The sequence below is a fragment of the Monodelphis domestica genome, chromosome 5 (genome assembly GCF_027887165.1).
Source record: "Monodelphis domestica isolate mMonDom1 chromosome 5, mMonDom1.pri, whole genome shotgun sequence".
NCBI classification, from domain to species: Eukaryota; Metazoa; Chordata; class Mammalia; order Didelphimorphia; family Didelphidae; genus Monodelphis; species Monodelphis domestica.
The window spans coordinates 313,232,592-313,246,289 of NC_077231.1; the positions used below are offsets into that span (position 1 = coordinate 313,232,592).

Genomic DNA, 13,698 nt, shown 5'->3' on the forward strand with positions numbered 1-13,698 from the left:
AGCCTTTTTTTGCTTTGTTTTGCATTGTATGAATCCTAACATAGACAATTATAAGAGGCTCTGAGCTCTGTTTGTCCCCCTCTGCCTACTCCAAAAATTACCTTGCTCTTAACCGAGGCAAGACCCAGATTAGGAATAGGAAGGCTGGCTTCCCCGGGGAGGCATCTGCTCTAGGACAGACACTGGGAGTGCTTAATAAACCATAAATCACAATGAAAGAAAAAGTTGCCAAGTGGTTTTATTAGTTATAGAATCTGACCAAGGCTGCCTGCAGTATAATCCCCCACTCCAATCCTCTAAAATGTCTTTTAACCTATATATAAAAAAATTACACCCACAAGCAGTGGCTAACCGCTTACAATATGCCTTTTCTTACACAGTTATCAGCCATCCACTCAAGGACAGCTCCAATGTAAAGTACTGTACAGTGTGCTCTCTAAAGGCACAGATTGGCTGGGAGCGTTAAACAATCCCAGCCTCTTTCTTCAGCAGCGGATCCTTCTCATTGTTTGCTGGGAAGAACACAGCTTTCCCATTATGGAAAGAAACATCCAGTCCGTTGCCATTCACCGCCTTCCCAGGGCAGCTTTCAATTGGTTTGTATTCTTTGTATCTCCTGCAAGAAATGTTTGCGAAAGTTACTCAGAAAAGACCTTCACTGCTAAAATGTTGCTTTCTAAAAAGAACTCCCTCACATTCACTTCCTAAATACATCAGGCACAAAATAATAAAGAGAGAAAAGTTAATTCTCTTTAGCCTGGATCTAATGCCAACCAGTTGCTAGGGTGTATAAAGAACCTCTCAGCTGTTTATTAGAAGCTTTCTTCCTTCTTTCTCCCCCGGAAGAGAAGTGCGAGCTTACCAGGTTTTCAGAGGAATAGAAAAACCTCTCGAGACATTCAGGATGAAATAGTCACAGTTTAGTTTGGGAGGGAAGGAAGCAGATCACAGCCTTGAAATTCGAGTCCCCCCTCTGACATACACCAGCTGCAGGATTCCGTACAAGTCATTTACCCTCTCTCTAAGATGAAAAATGACGGTTGAGGGGCTGATCTACATCAGCAGAGGGAGTTTCCACACCTGGACTTCTCTATACAGATGAAGTCAGAGGTCCGGACTAAAAACCAAGGTTAGCTCTTATTAAAACCTGAACTGATTCCATTGGAGGTGTATGTGTACGTGTGTGTGTGTGTATAAACCCCTGGCAATAGGAATGGAGTATTTAAGCAATCACAGTTCATTAGGATAGAAGAGAGGGAAGAGTTCTAGATTAAGAGCTGAAGAGGACCTCGTGGGCCTCTTAAACCATTACTTTCATTTTACAGAGGAGGACACTGGGGTCCAGGGAAGATAATGACTAGCTCAGGCAGTATCTTCAGTGGATTTGAACTCAAACCCTCTGATTCAGGAACCAGAGATCCTTCTCCCACACCATAGGAAAAAAATGCTTTGTTCAAGCAAAAAAGGAAGACTCCCTGCTATAATGTGTGTGAACTCCCTATTATAATACCTAGGCAGAGAAGACGACCATTGTAGACAACCAGTGAGTTTTTTTCAAACAATATCTCAGCAAATACATAAAAAGTTGGAGGTAGAAACTTACTTGTACACAAAGAAGGTTACAAGAATAATGAACACCATCAAGGCACTGATGGACACCAAGATGCCCGTTTCTATTCTGGCAGGTGATCCTGGAGCGTGGGACAAAAGGAAAGAACTTTGTCATGAGCTCTTTCTTGTAAGGGCGATTTCTCTTGATCCAGAAGCCAGTTCCATGGGGGCAGCTGGGTGGCTCAGTGGATTGAGAACCAGCCTTGGGAAATGGGAGGTCCTGGGCTCAAATCTGGTCTCAGACACTTTCTAGTCCTGTGACCCTGGGAAAGTCATTTAACCCCCATTGTCTAGTCCTTACCACTCCTCTGCCTTGGAGCCAATTCACAGTATTGATTCTAAAACAGAAGGGAAGGATTAGAAAATCCTCCCAGACTCCCCCAGAGTCTATCAACTCCAACGTCTCTTAACAGTGGAATGGCAGTTATTACTGATGCCTCCTCAAGCATCCCTTTTTCTAGCTTTAAGGTTGCCTTGAACTTTTGTAAAGAGAAAGCATGCCTATAGAAAAATACACGCACTTATATTTGTGTACATAGTATATGTATGATATATACATGTACACACACACACATATATATATATTGACTGGCAAGAGAAACTTTGAGTCACTGGGAGTCAGAAGGGAATTGATGTTGAGATCTGGCCTAGCTTTGCTCCAAGGAAGCAGCAGAATGAAGGAGGTGAAGATGAAAAGGTTCCAGTCTCCTATTCAGCACTGGTTCTTTTTTTTTTTTTAAACATTATTTTATTTGGTCGTTTTCATACATTATTTACTGGAAACAAAGAGCATTTTCTTTTCCTCCCCTAGCACTGGTTCTTTTAACAGGGGTGATAAAGGGAATATTCTGGGATAGAGAAATTCAAAGACAGAGGAACAGCAGAGGGTCCCGACTGGACAGTATCCTGGCACAAAAGTGCCATTCCCAATTGAGGGCCTCCTCTTTGTTAGTTCTATTGGAATTTCCTGTACACAAGGAAAGTAAGAGAGAATCCTTGTTGGGGTTTTCAATTGTCTGTTTGGTTTTCCCCACTGAGTTCCTGAAGAGGAACACAGTGCATTGGGTGCTCTGGGTTTGGGGTCTTTATCTGGTAGTATATGGGAAAGGGGGGTTTGGAGTTAATAAAGAAATCATGACCCCACTGGGTTTTCTTGTGCCCTTTTCTAGGCGTTGAATTTCTGACTGTGCTGCGATCTCTTCTAAGTGGCTCTATGAACCTGACACTGGTACCAGGCTACCTCGGTTATTTAGAGACATGGACCAGCATTATTATTTATAGTATATGGACCTTTCAAGTCACCCTTGGAAATGTGGCTACATTCAAGGAGAGGCTTAACTGGGTAATTATAGCCTATTAGGACTTCGTCTAAGGGCACCATATGTAATTTCATCTGAGGACTTGGCCCCAGTCAGAATGTGCTGGGGTCGCTTTCTTCCAAGCTGGGTTCTAGATAGATGTGTTGTTTGGTTTTAATTCTAGCATAGGAATCCTCACTCCCCATTGCTCAATAAGTCTCCCAATGTGTATGTGTGGAGGGGGGACGGAATTGTGGGGGAGATAACTAAACTCTGAAAGCAAAGCCCGAAATAGCACAAGGAAAGGTGGGTGTACATTTTCTTTGATAAAAAATAAATGTTTTATTGACACTCTTTTAAAAGGCTTTACTGTCACTTCCCAATAGAATTTTCCTCTATCCCAAGCTCTCCTCATTCTGCAATATTTCTCTGCACATAGAATGTTGACGGGGGCATGGTATCACGGCAAGAAGGTCAAGATCTACACAGGAGGAACTGGGTTCAAATCAGCGATGGGATGTTGGGTAAGAATTTCCCATCTGCACCAGCAGAGAAGGTTTATATTTGGGGAGTTCCTCACACTGATACCCCCGCCCCCATTATGGTTATATAACCAACAATGAACATTAGTCTGAGAGTTATTACTTACCTCGTCCATCAATAGAGACCAGTGTACTTGTAAGGGCCAGACTAGCTTCATTACCCAAGGTAAGGTTCATGCAATACATCCCAGCCCCACTGAAGGCTCTCCTTATGGTCAACAAGCACTGGTCACTGACTTCCACAGGGTCACAGACTGTGTTCTGGGGCCACAGGCATGTAGGGTCAGAAATAACTGTACAGACATCAGTAGGAGTGCTGGAAATGGCAAGAAGGTTCATGGTGATAGGGAGACAGACAGAGAGGAAGAAGGAGGATAGGATAGAGGGAGGAGAAAAATGCTTGTTAATGGTGGGTGGCTTGTATGCGTTGTAAGAGGCATTATTTTAGGGGCTAACTCCACTGATGAGCTCACACATACATTGGGATACTAGAGTAGGGAGCATCTCTAATGTGGAGTGAGTGGATAAGCAAAGGGAAGAAAATAACAATTTATATCCACCGAAGATTCATCCATTCTTCTTCTTGAATCTGTATAATGAGAAATCTTGAACCTTTGGACTCCATCTCCCAGAATTCTTTTCTTGTCCCAAGAATCCTTTCCCCTTCGTTCACGTTAGCGCCTTTATGTTATTGTTTTTAAGTTGAATGTTGTCCCTGCCCTAGTTCTCTTCTCTCACAACTGAGGCCGAGTTTACTCTAGTTTTTTAATGTGAGTTATTATTAATAAATCTTATAAAATATAATATTTGGATATTAATTTTAAAATCTATAAATCCATATAAAGCACTTTGGAGCAACCCAGTGAATCTTCTCCCCCAGCCCTGTGGATGCTAGATTCATTCTTTCCTCTAGGACAGAGGACAACAACAGCTCTAGATGAGTACAAAGGAATTAGACACTGACTTCATCACCTCTCAAAGACTGTAGAGGGAGATCCACGAGGTCCAAATGCCCCGATCGCTTTGTCAGGTGAGAACATAGCTCAAAGGGATCAATCAAAAGGGCAAACTAGGTATGAACAAGACCTAGACATCAATCAAGCAAGCAAGCAAGCAGTCAAAAGGCATTGGAACTAGGAATATCAGAAGGGCTGTGCAGCTTGGTTGAGGAACTTGGTGGTACCTCTGTGAGTCTTCCATAAAATCAAAGACCAGTTCCAAAATGAAGATGTGGTAGTCAAGAGGAAAGAGAGTCACTCCTGAGAAGTTATCTGAGAAAGCTGGGGGTAGGGGGGAATGCAAGGAGAGCATCTTGGTCTTAGCCTCAGTCTCTTCTCCTTGCTTCTGACTAGGGAATTCAAAAGGACAAGAACATTTGGATGTTTCATGGGCACTCTAGCCACATAGTCAGTGGTTGGAGCCAGCACCTACTTTGGTAGAAGGGGATGGCCTGGACATGAAGAGGGAAGGCAGAGTCAAGGTTCTACAAGGAGCCTAGCTATACCGTACCTCAGGGGAATATATTGAAGATTCCAGAAAAAGATTTCTAGAAGCTGAGTTGGCCCATGCCATATGTGCTCTCTAGGCTTGATCTCACTTTCCCCAGGACAGGATTTACTTGGTGGGAGGGCTGATCATAGATTTTTTTCTTAGTATTTATACTTCCTAAAAGCCAATTAAATCTGACTCACTAGTTGGTGTCAACTGCTAATCTTTGAGGGAAGCATAGAGGTGGGAGCTCATAAGCTATAGTTTTAGAAGTATATTCCTACTCCCTTCAGGGTTAACCCTAGAACCCTGAGGGGAACTGTAGCAGTTCTCCTCTGGGAACCTGACCTGCCAGTGGAGTTGAGGGCTGAGAGTAGCTGAAGCTTTGGCTACAAATCCATTGTGAGAGTTAGAGTCATCCTTGTTTCTATCTCCCCACTGTGGCCCACTAGACTTTCCTTCAGCTGTGTCCAAAGCTCTGCCTCCATTGGGAGCACAATTTTCTTGGTTGATGACCAGGTCTCAGAGCTGGACTCTAGTGAAGTGTTGAGGATCTAATGAGCAGCGACCCACCAGCAGCATTTTTATCTCATTAACATTTCTGCCTCCTAACCCCAAAGTCCTAGTTCTGTAGCTCCTTAAAGCCCTGTAGTTAGTTCTCTTTCTCAGCCCACTCCTAAAGGTTTCGGTTGAATGTGCATTTATTAAACACCTGCTAGGTTCCAGGCACAATACTAGGAGGTAAAATGTGACATCAGACTTGCCCTGAAGAAGTGTACATTCTGCTAGGGGTAAGGAAATCCACATACAAATAAGCAACTACCAAATATACACAAATAGTAGGAAGTTGTCTGCTCTTTGTGGGGAGGGGGAACAAGCATTTATTAAGTGCTTACTGAATGCTAGGCACTGTGTATGTATGTTTTGCAATTATCTTATTTGATCCTTCTATCAGCCCTGGGACATGGGTACTAATTTTATCCCCATTTTATAGTAGAGGAAACAGAAGCAAATGGAAGTTGTGATTTGCCTGGGGTCAGATTTGAACTCAGATCTTCCTTACTACAGGCCCAGTACTCTATATATTGTGCCACCAAATGCCTCTAATGGCATGTCCCATCCAGCAGCCTGCCTTCCCCTCTCCACCAACATGGAGCTATCCCCAGTCTCCCCCAGTGGAGTGTGATGCCATTGGGACACTTCTTCTATCTCTTAACAGTTTGGGGTCAATAATCTGGGGCTATTCTGAAAGTTTTTGTAACATAATCAAACCACATTTATTGGACCTTTTTCAAAGTTGGCAAAACCATTCATCCTAGAACTCCTTGGAGGCATTGTAAATTCTGTCATCGTTCTTTATCCAGAGCTGTAACTAGGGTGGGACAACTTTGGGGGCCATCGTCCAGGATGGTCCTTTGTGCCAGACCCCCCTCCCCTTCCCCCCCCCCCCATTCAACTGTTTTGGCCCCATGTGAAAGAATTCCTAGTTACAGCTCTATCTGGGGCTTCGGTGAATTAGGCAATTCTGTTCTTGTTTCGGGGGTGGAAAGCGTGTGGCAAGTAGCCCTCTGCCCAGGCCTGGGGGGCTCCTAGCATCTGATTGGTCTAATTCAGATATTGTACTTACTTCCCTTGGCAGGTGACAACAAAGTCAATTGTGGAGTCTGCGGTCTGCGGTGCCAGCTTCTGAATCTTTGTCATCTGGATGATATTAACTTCCAGGATTCCCTCTTACGAAACAACCCCCGAGCACCCCCACCAAGGGAAAGAAAAAAAAACCAACCCAGTGAATCAGAAGGGCAAAGCATACAAACAAAGACTGCCTTCTCCCGCCTTCTCCCCACTATTAAGAAATCAACAAACAAAAATAAAAGGTCTTGGATGCTGCCCAGTGGCTCTGTATCCATGGAGCCCAATCTTCTGGAGCCAAATGGAGCTGCTGACTTCCCTTCCAGCTTGTTTTCACTTCCCTTCCTACAGAAAGTGTGAACTTGTGAAAATAAGCAAGCTGAACAATAGTGGCTGAAGCCAAAGCAGGCAGTCCCTTCTGGGCAGAGAGCCTGGAGAAAGCCAACACGACCCAATAGCCACTGGATTCAGGAAGCCCCAGGTGGCCAGACAGGAGCTGCTGAGGGTCAAGCCTGTGGTGGACACACTCAATAGGCTGTCTTCTATAGTACAGCCTTTGTCCTCTCCCAATCTGCCTGAGGCAGTGTACCCCTATGGTGGGAGCTAGTCCATCCAGTATGGTAAGAGGGAGGCCACTTGGGGCCAGGAAGCCTCTCCCTCTGTCTCCATATCCCCCTTCATCCCCAAATACATCTCTTGGCACCCGTCAAGCTGCCTGCATTGCCAGCATTTGAGATTCATTTCTTTGTGTCGTAAAGGCTTTAAGATTTTCCAAGAGTACCCTATATACATATATATGAGAGGGGAAGATAATCTAGGACCCCGTGGCAGGCCAGGGGGAGTGGGCAGAAATATTCAAGAAGAGAAGAGAGGACGTGTGGTAGGTAGGTAGGAAAGAGCGAAGGCTAACTTGGAAAATGCCACAGTTCTGCTGAGCTGAACAGCCTGGTAGTGTCTGGCCCAAAGAATGGCTACCTTTAACTAGCTACCTTGGGAATGCTGCCAAGTGGGAGCCAATACTTAGAGACTTCTATGTGATTCATTTCAGTATGGGGTAAATGAGGCTGGGTATGGTGGTCCTGGACTGTCATCGCTGCTACTTGGGATGCTGACGGAGATGAATCCCCTTGAACACAGGAGAACACCAATTCAGTGTCCAAACTCAGTTTGGTGAGCCCTGGGGAGCAGGGGCGGAATGAGGCTGCCCAAGGAAGGACAAACTTCCCTAGGTCGGAAGTGGATCCAAAGCTGATGCATCAATGAATGGTGCGAAGGGGGATCAGACCCTTGAATGTGGATGAGGGAGGGAGATGGAGCCTCAGCAGAGGAGAGAGAGGTTTATCTCCTCCTTCCAACTAGAGTTTGGGTCCTCTGAGGGCAGCCATCACACTTCTGCATCTCCGTGAGTGAGCCCCTAGAATGAGGCTGAGAACAGAAATGCCTGTCCATTGAGTGTGACGTCCCAGCAGGCCCCAGGTACTCACCGATGATAGTGAGAGATGCTATGAAATGGCCATATCTGGTGACCTGGCAGCTTTCGTCAGGAGCCTCTCTCCCCCAGTCTTGTGGGCTGGCAGCTGTAGGCAATGGGGTGGGGGCATCGGACGAGTTGACCGTGGTTCCTGAGAATCCAAGAAAGGGAGAGCCACGGAATAACAACAAGAACTTTTCAAACATTCGAAATGGATGTTCCACAAAGCACTGACAGCTCGACGTGACTGAAAATGCTTTCAGAGTCCAAACTGAATTCAATGTGAAGAGTAGGAGAGCCATGTGAGTGTTACCGAGTGACCCTAGTGGGAGTTTTCAATGGTGAAGGCAGACAACCCCAATGGATCCAGCATTAAGCTGTATGCCGGGCACTGGGGGTACAAAGCCCACAATAGTGAGATGGGTCAAAGAACTGGGCCAGGGGAATGGGAAAGGGCTAGGCTGAAAGTCAGTCTCTGATGGGTCACAAATCCATAGGCCACCTTCTAATTATTAATGCAGATAAGCTTATTTGGAGTTCTGGGCTTTATTGATATAATCAAAGGAAGACACAAACATTAAAGGCATCACCCAAGAATGCCTGGGTTCCTCAGGAGGTGGTGCATAATGGAAGCTCCAGAACCTAGATTTGGACACTCTTGGGGCAATTGCAAAAAGCACTCCCTGACTGCCACCCTTCATAAATTCAGGATCAATTCTGGGAAATTCCCTTCTGGTTGGTGTTAAAAAGATGGAGTGTCTTATTTGTCATCAGAGAAACCCTCATTAAGGCAAAGCCATTTAACAACATGGGAAAGATTGCAAAGAGTTCCACCTTTTTTCCCCTTTCAATTGCCAATGGGATTCCATGCCTAAAATAGGCTGCCTCCTCACCTCCACCTCAGAGAAGCCCAAGCTCCTTTTAAGGCTCTGCCCTGGCTCTGGCTCTTTAGAAAAAGCCTTTCCTGGTCTTCCCTTCTCCTCTCCTTCCCCCTGACGGATAGCACCTGCTCCATATCGGCAATGATTTTGTATTGACTTATCTGAATCCAGGTTGTTCCCCCTGGTAGAACATAACTTCCTCAAGGACAGGAACTGGTTTTCATTTTGTCTTGGTCTCCACATTGCCTAGCATATGTCTGGTCCACAATAACCACATAATAAATTTGAAAGGCATATGACTGAGAGCATTTAAACAACACTTGAAGGTTGCCAAATCACTTAAAAAATATGATCTAGGGGCAGTTGGGTAGCTCAGTGGATTTAGAGACAGGAGGTCCTAGGTTCAAATCTGGCCTCAGACATGTCCCAGCTGTGTGACCCTGGGCAAGTCACTTAACCCCCATTGCCTAGCCCTTACCACCTTACCACTCTTCTGCCTTGGTACCAATACAAAGTATTGATTCCAAGACAGAAGGCAACGGTTTCTATATATAATCTAATTTAATCCTCATAGCAGCCCTGGGAGGTATCATCTCTTATCTCCATTTTATAGATGAGGATACTGAAGCTGAGAGCAGTTAAATGACTTGCCCAGGGCACACAGCTAATGAGTGTCTAAGGCTGGGCTTGAACTCTGGTCTTCCTCATTCCAGATCCAGCACTTGATCCATTGCACCAGGCTGAGAAGAGGGGCAAACCTACTTCATAAAGTCACAAAAACTACCATAAATGCCCATTTAAAAAAACAGACAAAACCAACCCCAAAACCTTCCCTAGAAACTCCTACTGATGATTGATTTCTGGAGTTTTACTTACACAAAAGAATTATAAGGGATGGCTAGGAGGCTCAATAGATAGAGAGCCAGGCCTAGATATGGGAGGTCCTGGATTCAAATCTGCCTTCAGATACTTCCTAACTATGTGACCCTGGGCAAGTCTCTGAACCTCAATTGTGTAGCCCTTGCCACTCTTCTGCCTTGGAACCACTACTTAATAATGATTCTAAGACAGAAGTTAAGGGTTAAAATAAAAAGGATTATAAATGCATTAGCGGGAGGAATTGTGGGAGTCATACTACCAATGTGTAAGGAGTTTGGGTTTGACCCCCCAGGAAATTCATCGTAGTCCCCTGAGCCTTCCAGGCAGCCACTATTATGGCTAGAGTGTCAACGTGGGCTCACATCCTGCCTCTGACATGTTCATAATGGCTGTGGGATCATGGTCAAGTCACTGACCCTTCAGTCCCCCAGCTAGTAATAGTACCAACATCAATAACAAAACAATAATGGCAGTCCCATTTATATTGCATTTTAAGGCTTGCAGCGCATCAAACTTTCAAACTGTAAGTTATGGAGTAGCTTTTGAGCTGGACTGCTGGAGGGAATTTCCATCATCAGACATTCTCTGTCCTGATAAATGATCAGATCTAAATTTTTAAAAACCAACATCTGGGCTGGGTCAGTAAAGTGCCTGTTCTGTTCCTAAAGAAAGCACTCCCATCCAGTATGATATCAGATTCACCTCTGGAAGCCATGATCACTTACTAATTTTTCATAATAAAAGTATAAGATTTCCTTAGAAATACCAAAAAGGCAGAATAAAAGCTTCAGAGAAAGAACTGCCATCCAATTTTTTTCATGACTTAAATGTATTACAAAGGCAAAAATCCTATCTAAGTCTTAATTGTGTAGAATATATAAATTATGTAAACCTACACACACTATGGCTGGATTAATTTTTATAAAGCGTAGTTCTGATCATTATCATTGTTTTGCCCCCAAACAGCCAATGACTCCACATTGCCTCCTGAATCAAGTCCAAACTCCATTTCCTGGCATTTGGGCCCTTCAGGATTTTGGTTCCAGTTTATTTTTCTTGCTTCATCTCCCAGTATTCCCTTTCATGCTCCCTGTGCTCTAGCCAAAGTGGACTACAGCCATATCTGGAGCCATTTCGCCCCAACCAATATCATTGCACAACAATGTGGTTAGCACGTGATATCCAAGGCTTATCTGACATTGTTTGAAATCCCATTCTGATGCCATTTGGGGGAGAAGTGTGGATAAGAGGGGAGGAAGAGGTTCCATTGAGCTACATACTTTCCTCTTCTCTCCCCTTTCATATTATACTATTCTATCCCTTGTGATCTCTGAAGTCCCTTTGAACTCTAGATCTGTAATTCTGTGAAAGAGTCTAGGATATCACCATGGTTTCAAAAATGTGACACTGGTTGAATGAGCAGATAGAGAAGGAAAGAAGGTGTTTGGGTTGCGACATGTCGAATTTGAGATCTCTCAGGGAAATCCTGGCAGAAAATCCTGCTGGAAGTTTGAGGTAAAGTCTGAAGCTCAGAAAAGAGGTCAAAGTTAGAGGGAGATTTGAGAATCATTTTCATAGTCATAATGGTTAATAATAATGCAGGGAATGAGATTACCAAGAGAGAATTTAAGAAGAAATGAGTACCAAAGAATAGGCACCTTCAAGGGATAGAGAGAAGATAAGGATAAAAGAACTGTTGGGAAAAGAATCAGGAATATGAAGTATCTCTGAAGCTAATGAGGAAAGCATAACTTGCAGGAGAGGAAATAGACATCACCAGTATTAAATGCTGCAGAGGGGTCAAGGAAGGAGACAAACCCCACCCCACCTCCGCCTACCCCATTTGAATTTACCAACTAAGAAATCATTATAACTATGCGACTGAGCAAGTCACTTCAACCCCTATTGCCTAGTCCTTCCACCTTGAAACCAATACACAGTTTTGATTCTCAGATGAAAAGGGTTTGTTTGTTTGTTTTTTCAAGTTATTAGTTATCTTGGAGAGGGGAACTTCTATAAATTATTGGATCAGAATCCAAATAGCAAGGTGAGGAGAGAGTGTGGGTCATAGTGAAAAAGTTCAGGGGAGAGGTATAGAAAAATTTTTAAACAAGTTTAGCAGTGGAGGGAAGAAGAATATTGGGATGGTTACTCGATGGGATAGAAGACATTTTTAGTACTGGGGAGACCAGAGCACATTTATAGGTACATGGGAAGAAGCTAGTGGAGAGGGCCAGACTGAAGAAAGATGGAATACAGATTGAATATCTGGCCCATAGTAGGCACTTAAATGCTTATTGATTGACTAAAGGAGTCCAAGGTCAGTGATGACTTCTAAGGAGAGATGTTGAATCATCCTTCCTGCCTTTTGGGAGAGAGTTATAGACTAAAGGCATGGGCAAGTGTACATTGTCAGTTATGGCCAATGTGTTACTTTTTTCCTTGATGTTCCTCATTTGTGAAAAGATACATTTCTAAATTACTAAAACGCTGTTGGGAAGAAGAGCTGTCAGGAAGTGAGTGTTTAAAAAAAAAGAAGTGTATCAGTAAAGCATTTAAAAAAGAAAAACTAAGAGATAATGCTGAGAAGATTTGAGGGGTGGGGTAGGGGAGCTGGGTGGATCACAGTGTCTAGCACAATGCCTCATACATCAGAGCTGTTCAATATCCTTTAAAGAAACACATATTGAATGTGTGTCATATAAAATGGAAATATTTATCTTGAGTAAATAGGCATCATCTAATTGGTATCTTAAAGTAACATTTCTTTAAAAACCACGTAACAAAAGCTATGGAATTCCGCATTTAGGAATGATCCCATCATTTTAATTCCAGTAAAAAGCTCGTAAATTTTAGTAGGCATTTCCCCTGGAAGGCATTCTCCTAGTCATAAGGCCAGGATTAAGGTGCTTAGAACTAGTAGCTGGAACTTTAGAAGATCAAAAGCTGCTTTCTTCTTCTCTTTCCCTTGCCCTCCCATGAAGCTCTTGAAGACTCTCCCCAAGTTTGTACCCTTGATTGAAATATGCCCTTTAAACAGAGAATGGCGTGAGAGTAGAAAAGCAGCGTGCACTCATTCAACATAATATGATAAAAGTTATTTTCTTGCCATTAGAAAATAAGACACCAATCAAACCAAGTCTTGTAAAGGCCACTTTGCTAGACATGCTCATGTCAGTCAGAAAGGTGAGTGTGAAGAGGAAATTATCGACAGCTGTCAGAAGACTCAATCATCCAATGCCTCTGAGACAGCCCCGGCTCTGCCGTTGTTTCTTTAATGGAGTTACCCTGGAGTTGTTTTTCAGGTTTGAATTTCTCATATTGTTAATATCTAAGAAGAGAGAGCTCAAAGTTTCCTGCATTGCCCATTTCAGCAACCAGTATACATGGTGAAAAGAGCACTGGGTTTAGGATCAGAGAACCAAGATTCTTATTGCTGTACGTGTAACCTTGGATGAGTCATTTGACTTTTGAGCCTCAGTTTCCCCAAGTCTACAATACGAGTTTGATCAGAGGAGCTTTAAGTTCTTTTCCAATTGTAGCCCGATGATTATGAACCCAAGCCCTGTGTTTACTAGACTATGCACCTTCAGTAATGGATTGACCTTTCCCAAAATCAGACTCACAGAATTCCATGGATCTGGTATTATTTAAATCCCAACAGAATTCTCAACCCAGAATGCATGTAGAGTTTTAGCAAGGGGGAACCTCCCTGCTTAAACTAGAAGAACGTGGAGGGGAGAAGGGTCTGTCCTAGGCCAAGTCCAAAGGATAGATTTTTTAAAAATGTCACTGTAATGCCCATATACTTAAAGATGCAGAGGCAGCATGGGGTAATGGCTTTCCAGTCAGAAAGCCTGGGTTCAAATAGTGCTCCTGACACATACTAGCCAATCACT

General features: G+C 43.6%; 1 protein-coding gene and 1 long non-coding RNA gene across 2 annotated transcripts in view; one reads left to right on the forward strand and one right to left on the reverse strand.

Annotated features, from left to right (window-relative positions):
- Positions 1-213: 213 nt before the first annotated feature.
- The window catches only part of GPNMB (glycoprotein nmb), a 32,836-nt gene continuing 19,351 nt past the window's right edge, over positions 214-13,698 (reverse strand). Inside the window, exons 7-11 of the mRNA XM_007505377.2 lie at positions 8,053-8,190; positions 6,567-6,669; positions 3,559-3,767; positions 1,604-1,691; positions 214-616 (exon numbers count right to left, since the gene is read on the reverse strand). Of these exons, the coding sequence (XP_007505439.2) occupies positions 463-616; positions 1,604-1,691; positions 3,559-3,767; positions 6,567-6,669; positions 8,053-8,190 (692 nt within the window). The 3' untranslated portion in view covers positions 214-462. The remainder of the gene's footprint in view (positions 617-1,603; positions 1,692-3,558; positions 3,768-6,566; positions 6,670-8,052; positions 8,191-13,698) is intronic.
- On the forward strand, positions 799-3,549 carry LOC103101123 (uncharacterized). The gene is made up of 3 exons (XR_001625328.2): positions 799-1,129; positions 2,781-2,953; positions 3,349-3,549. It is a non-coding gene; the product is annotated as an uncharacterized LOC103101123 (long non-coding RNA).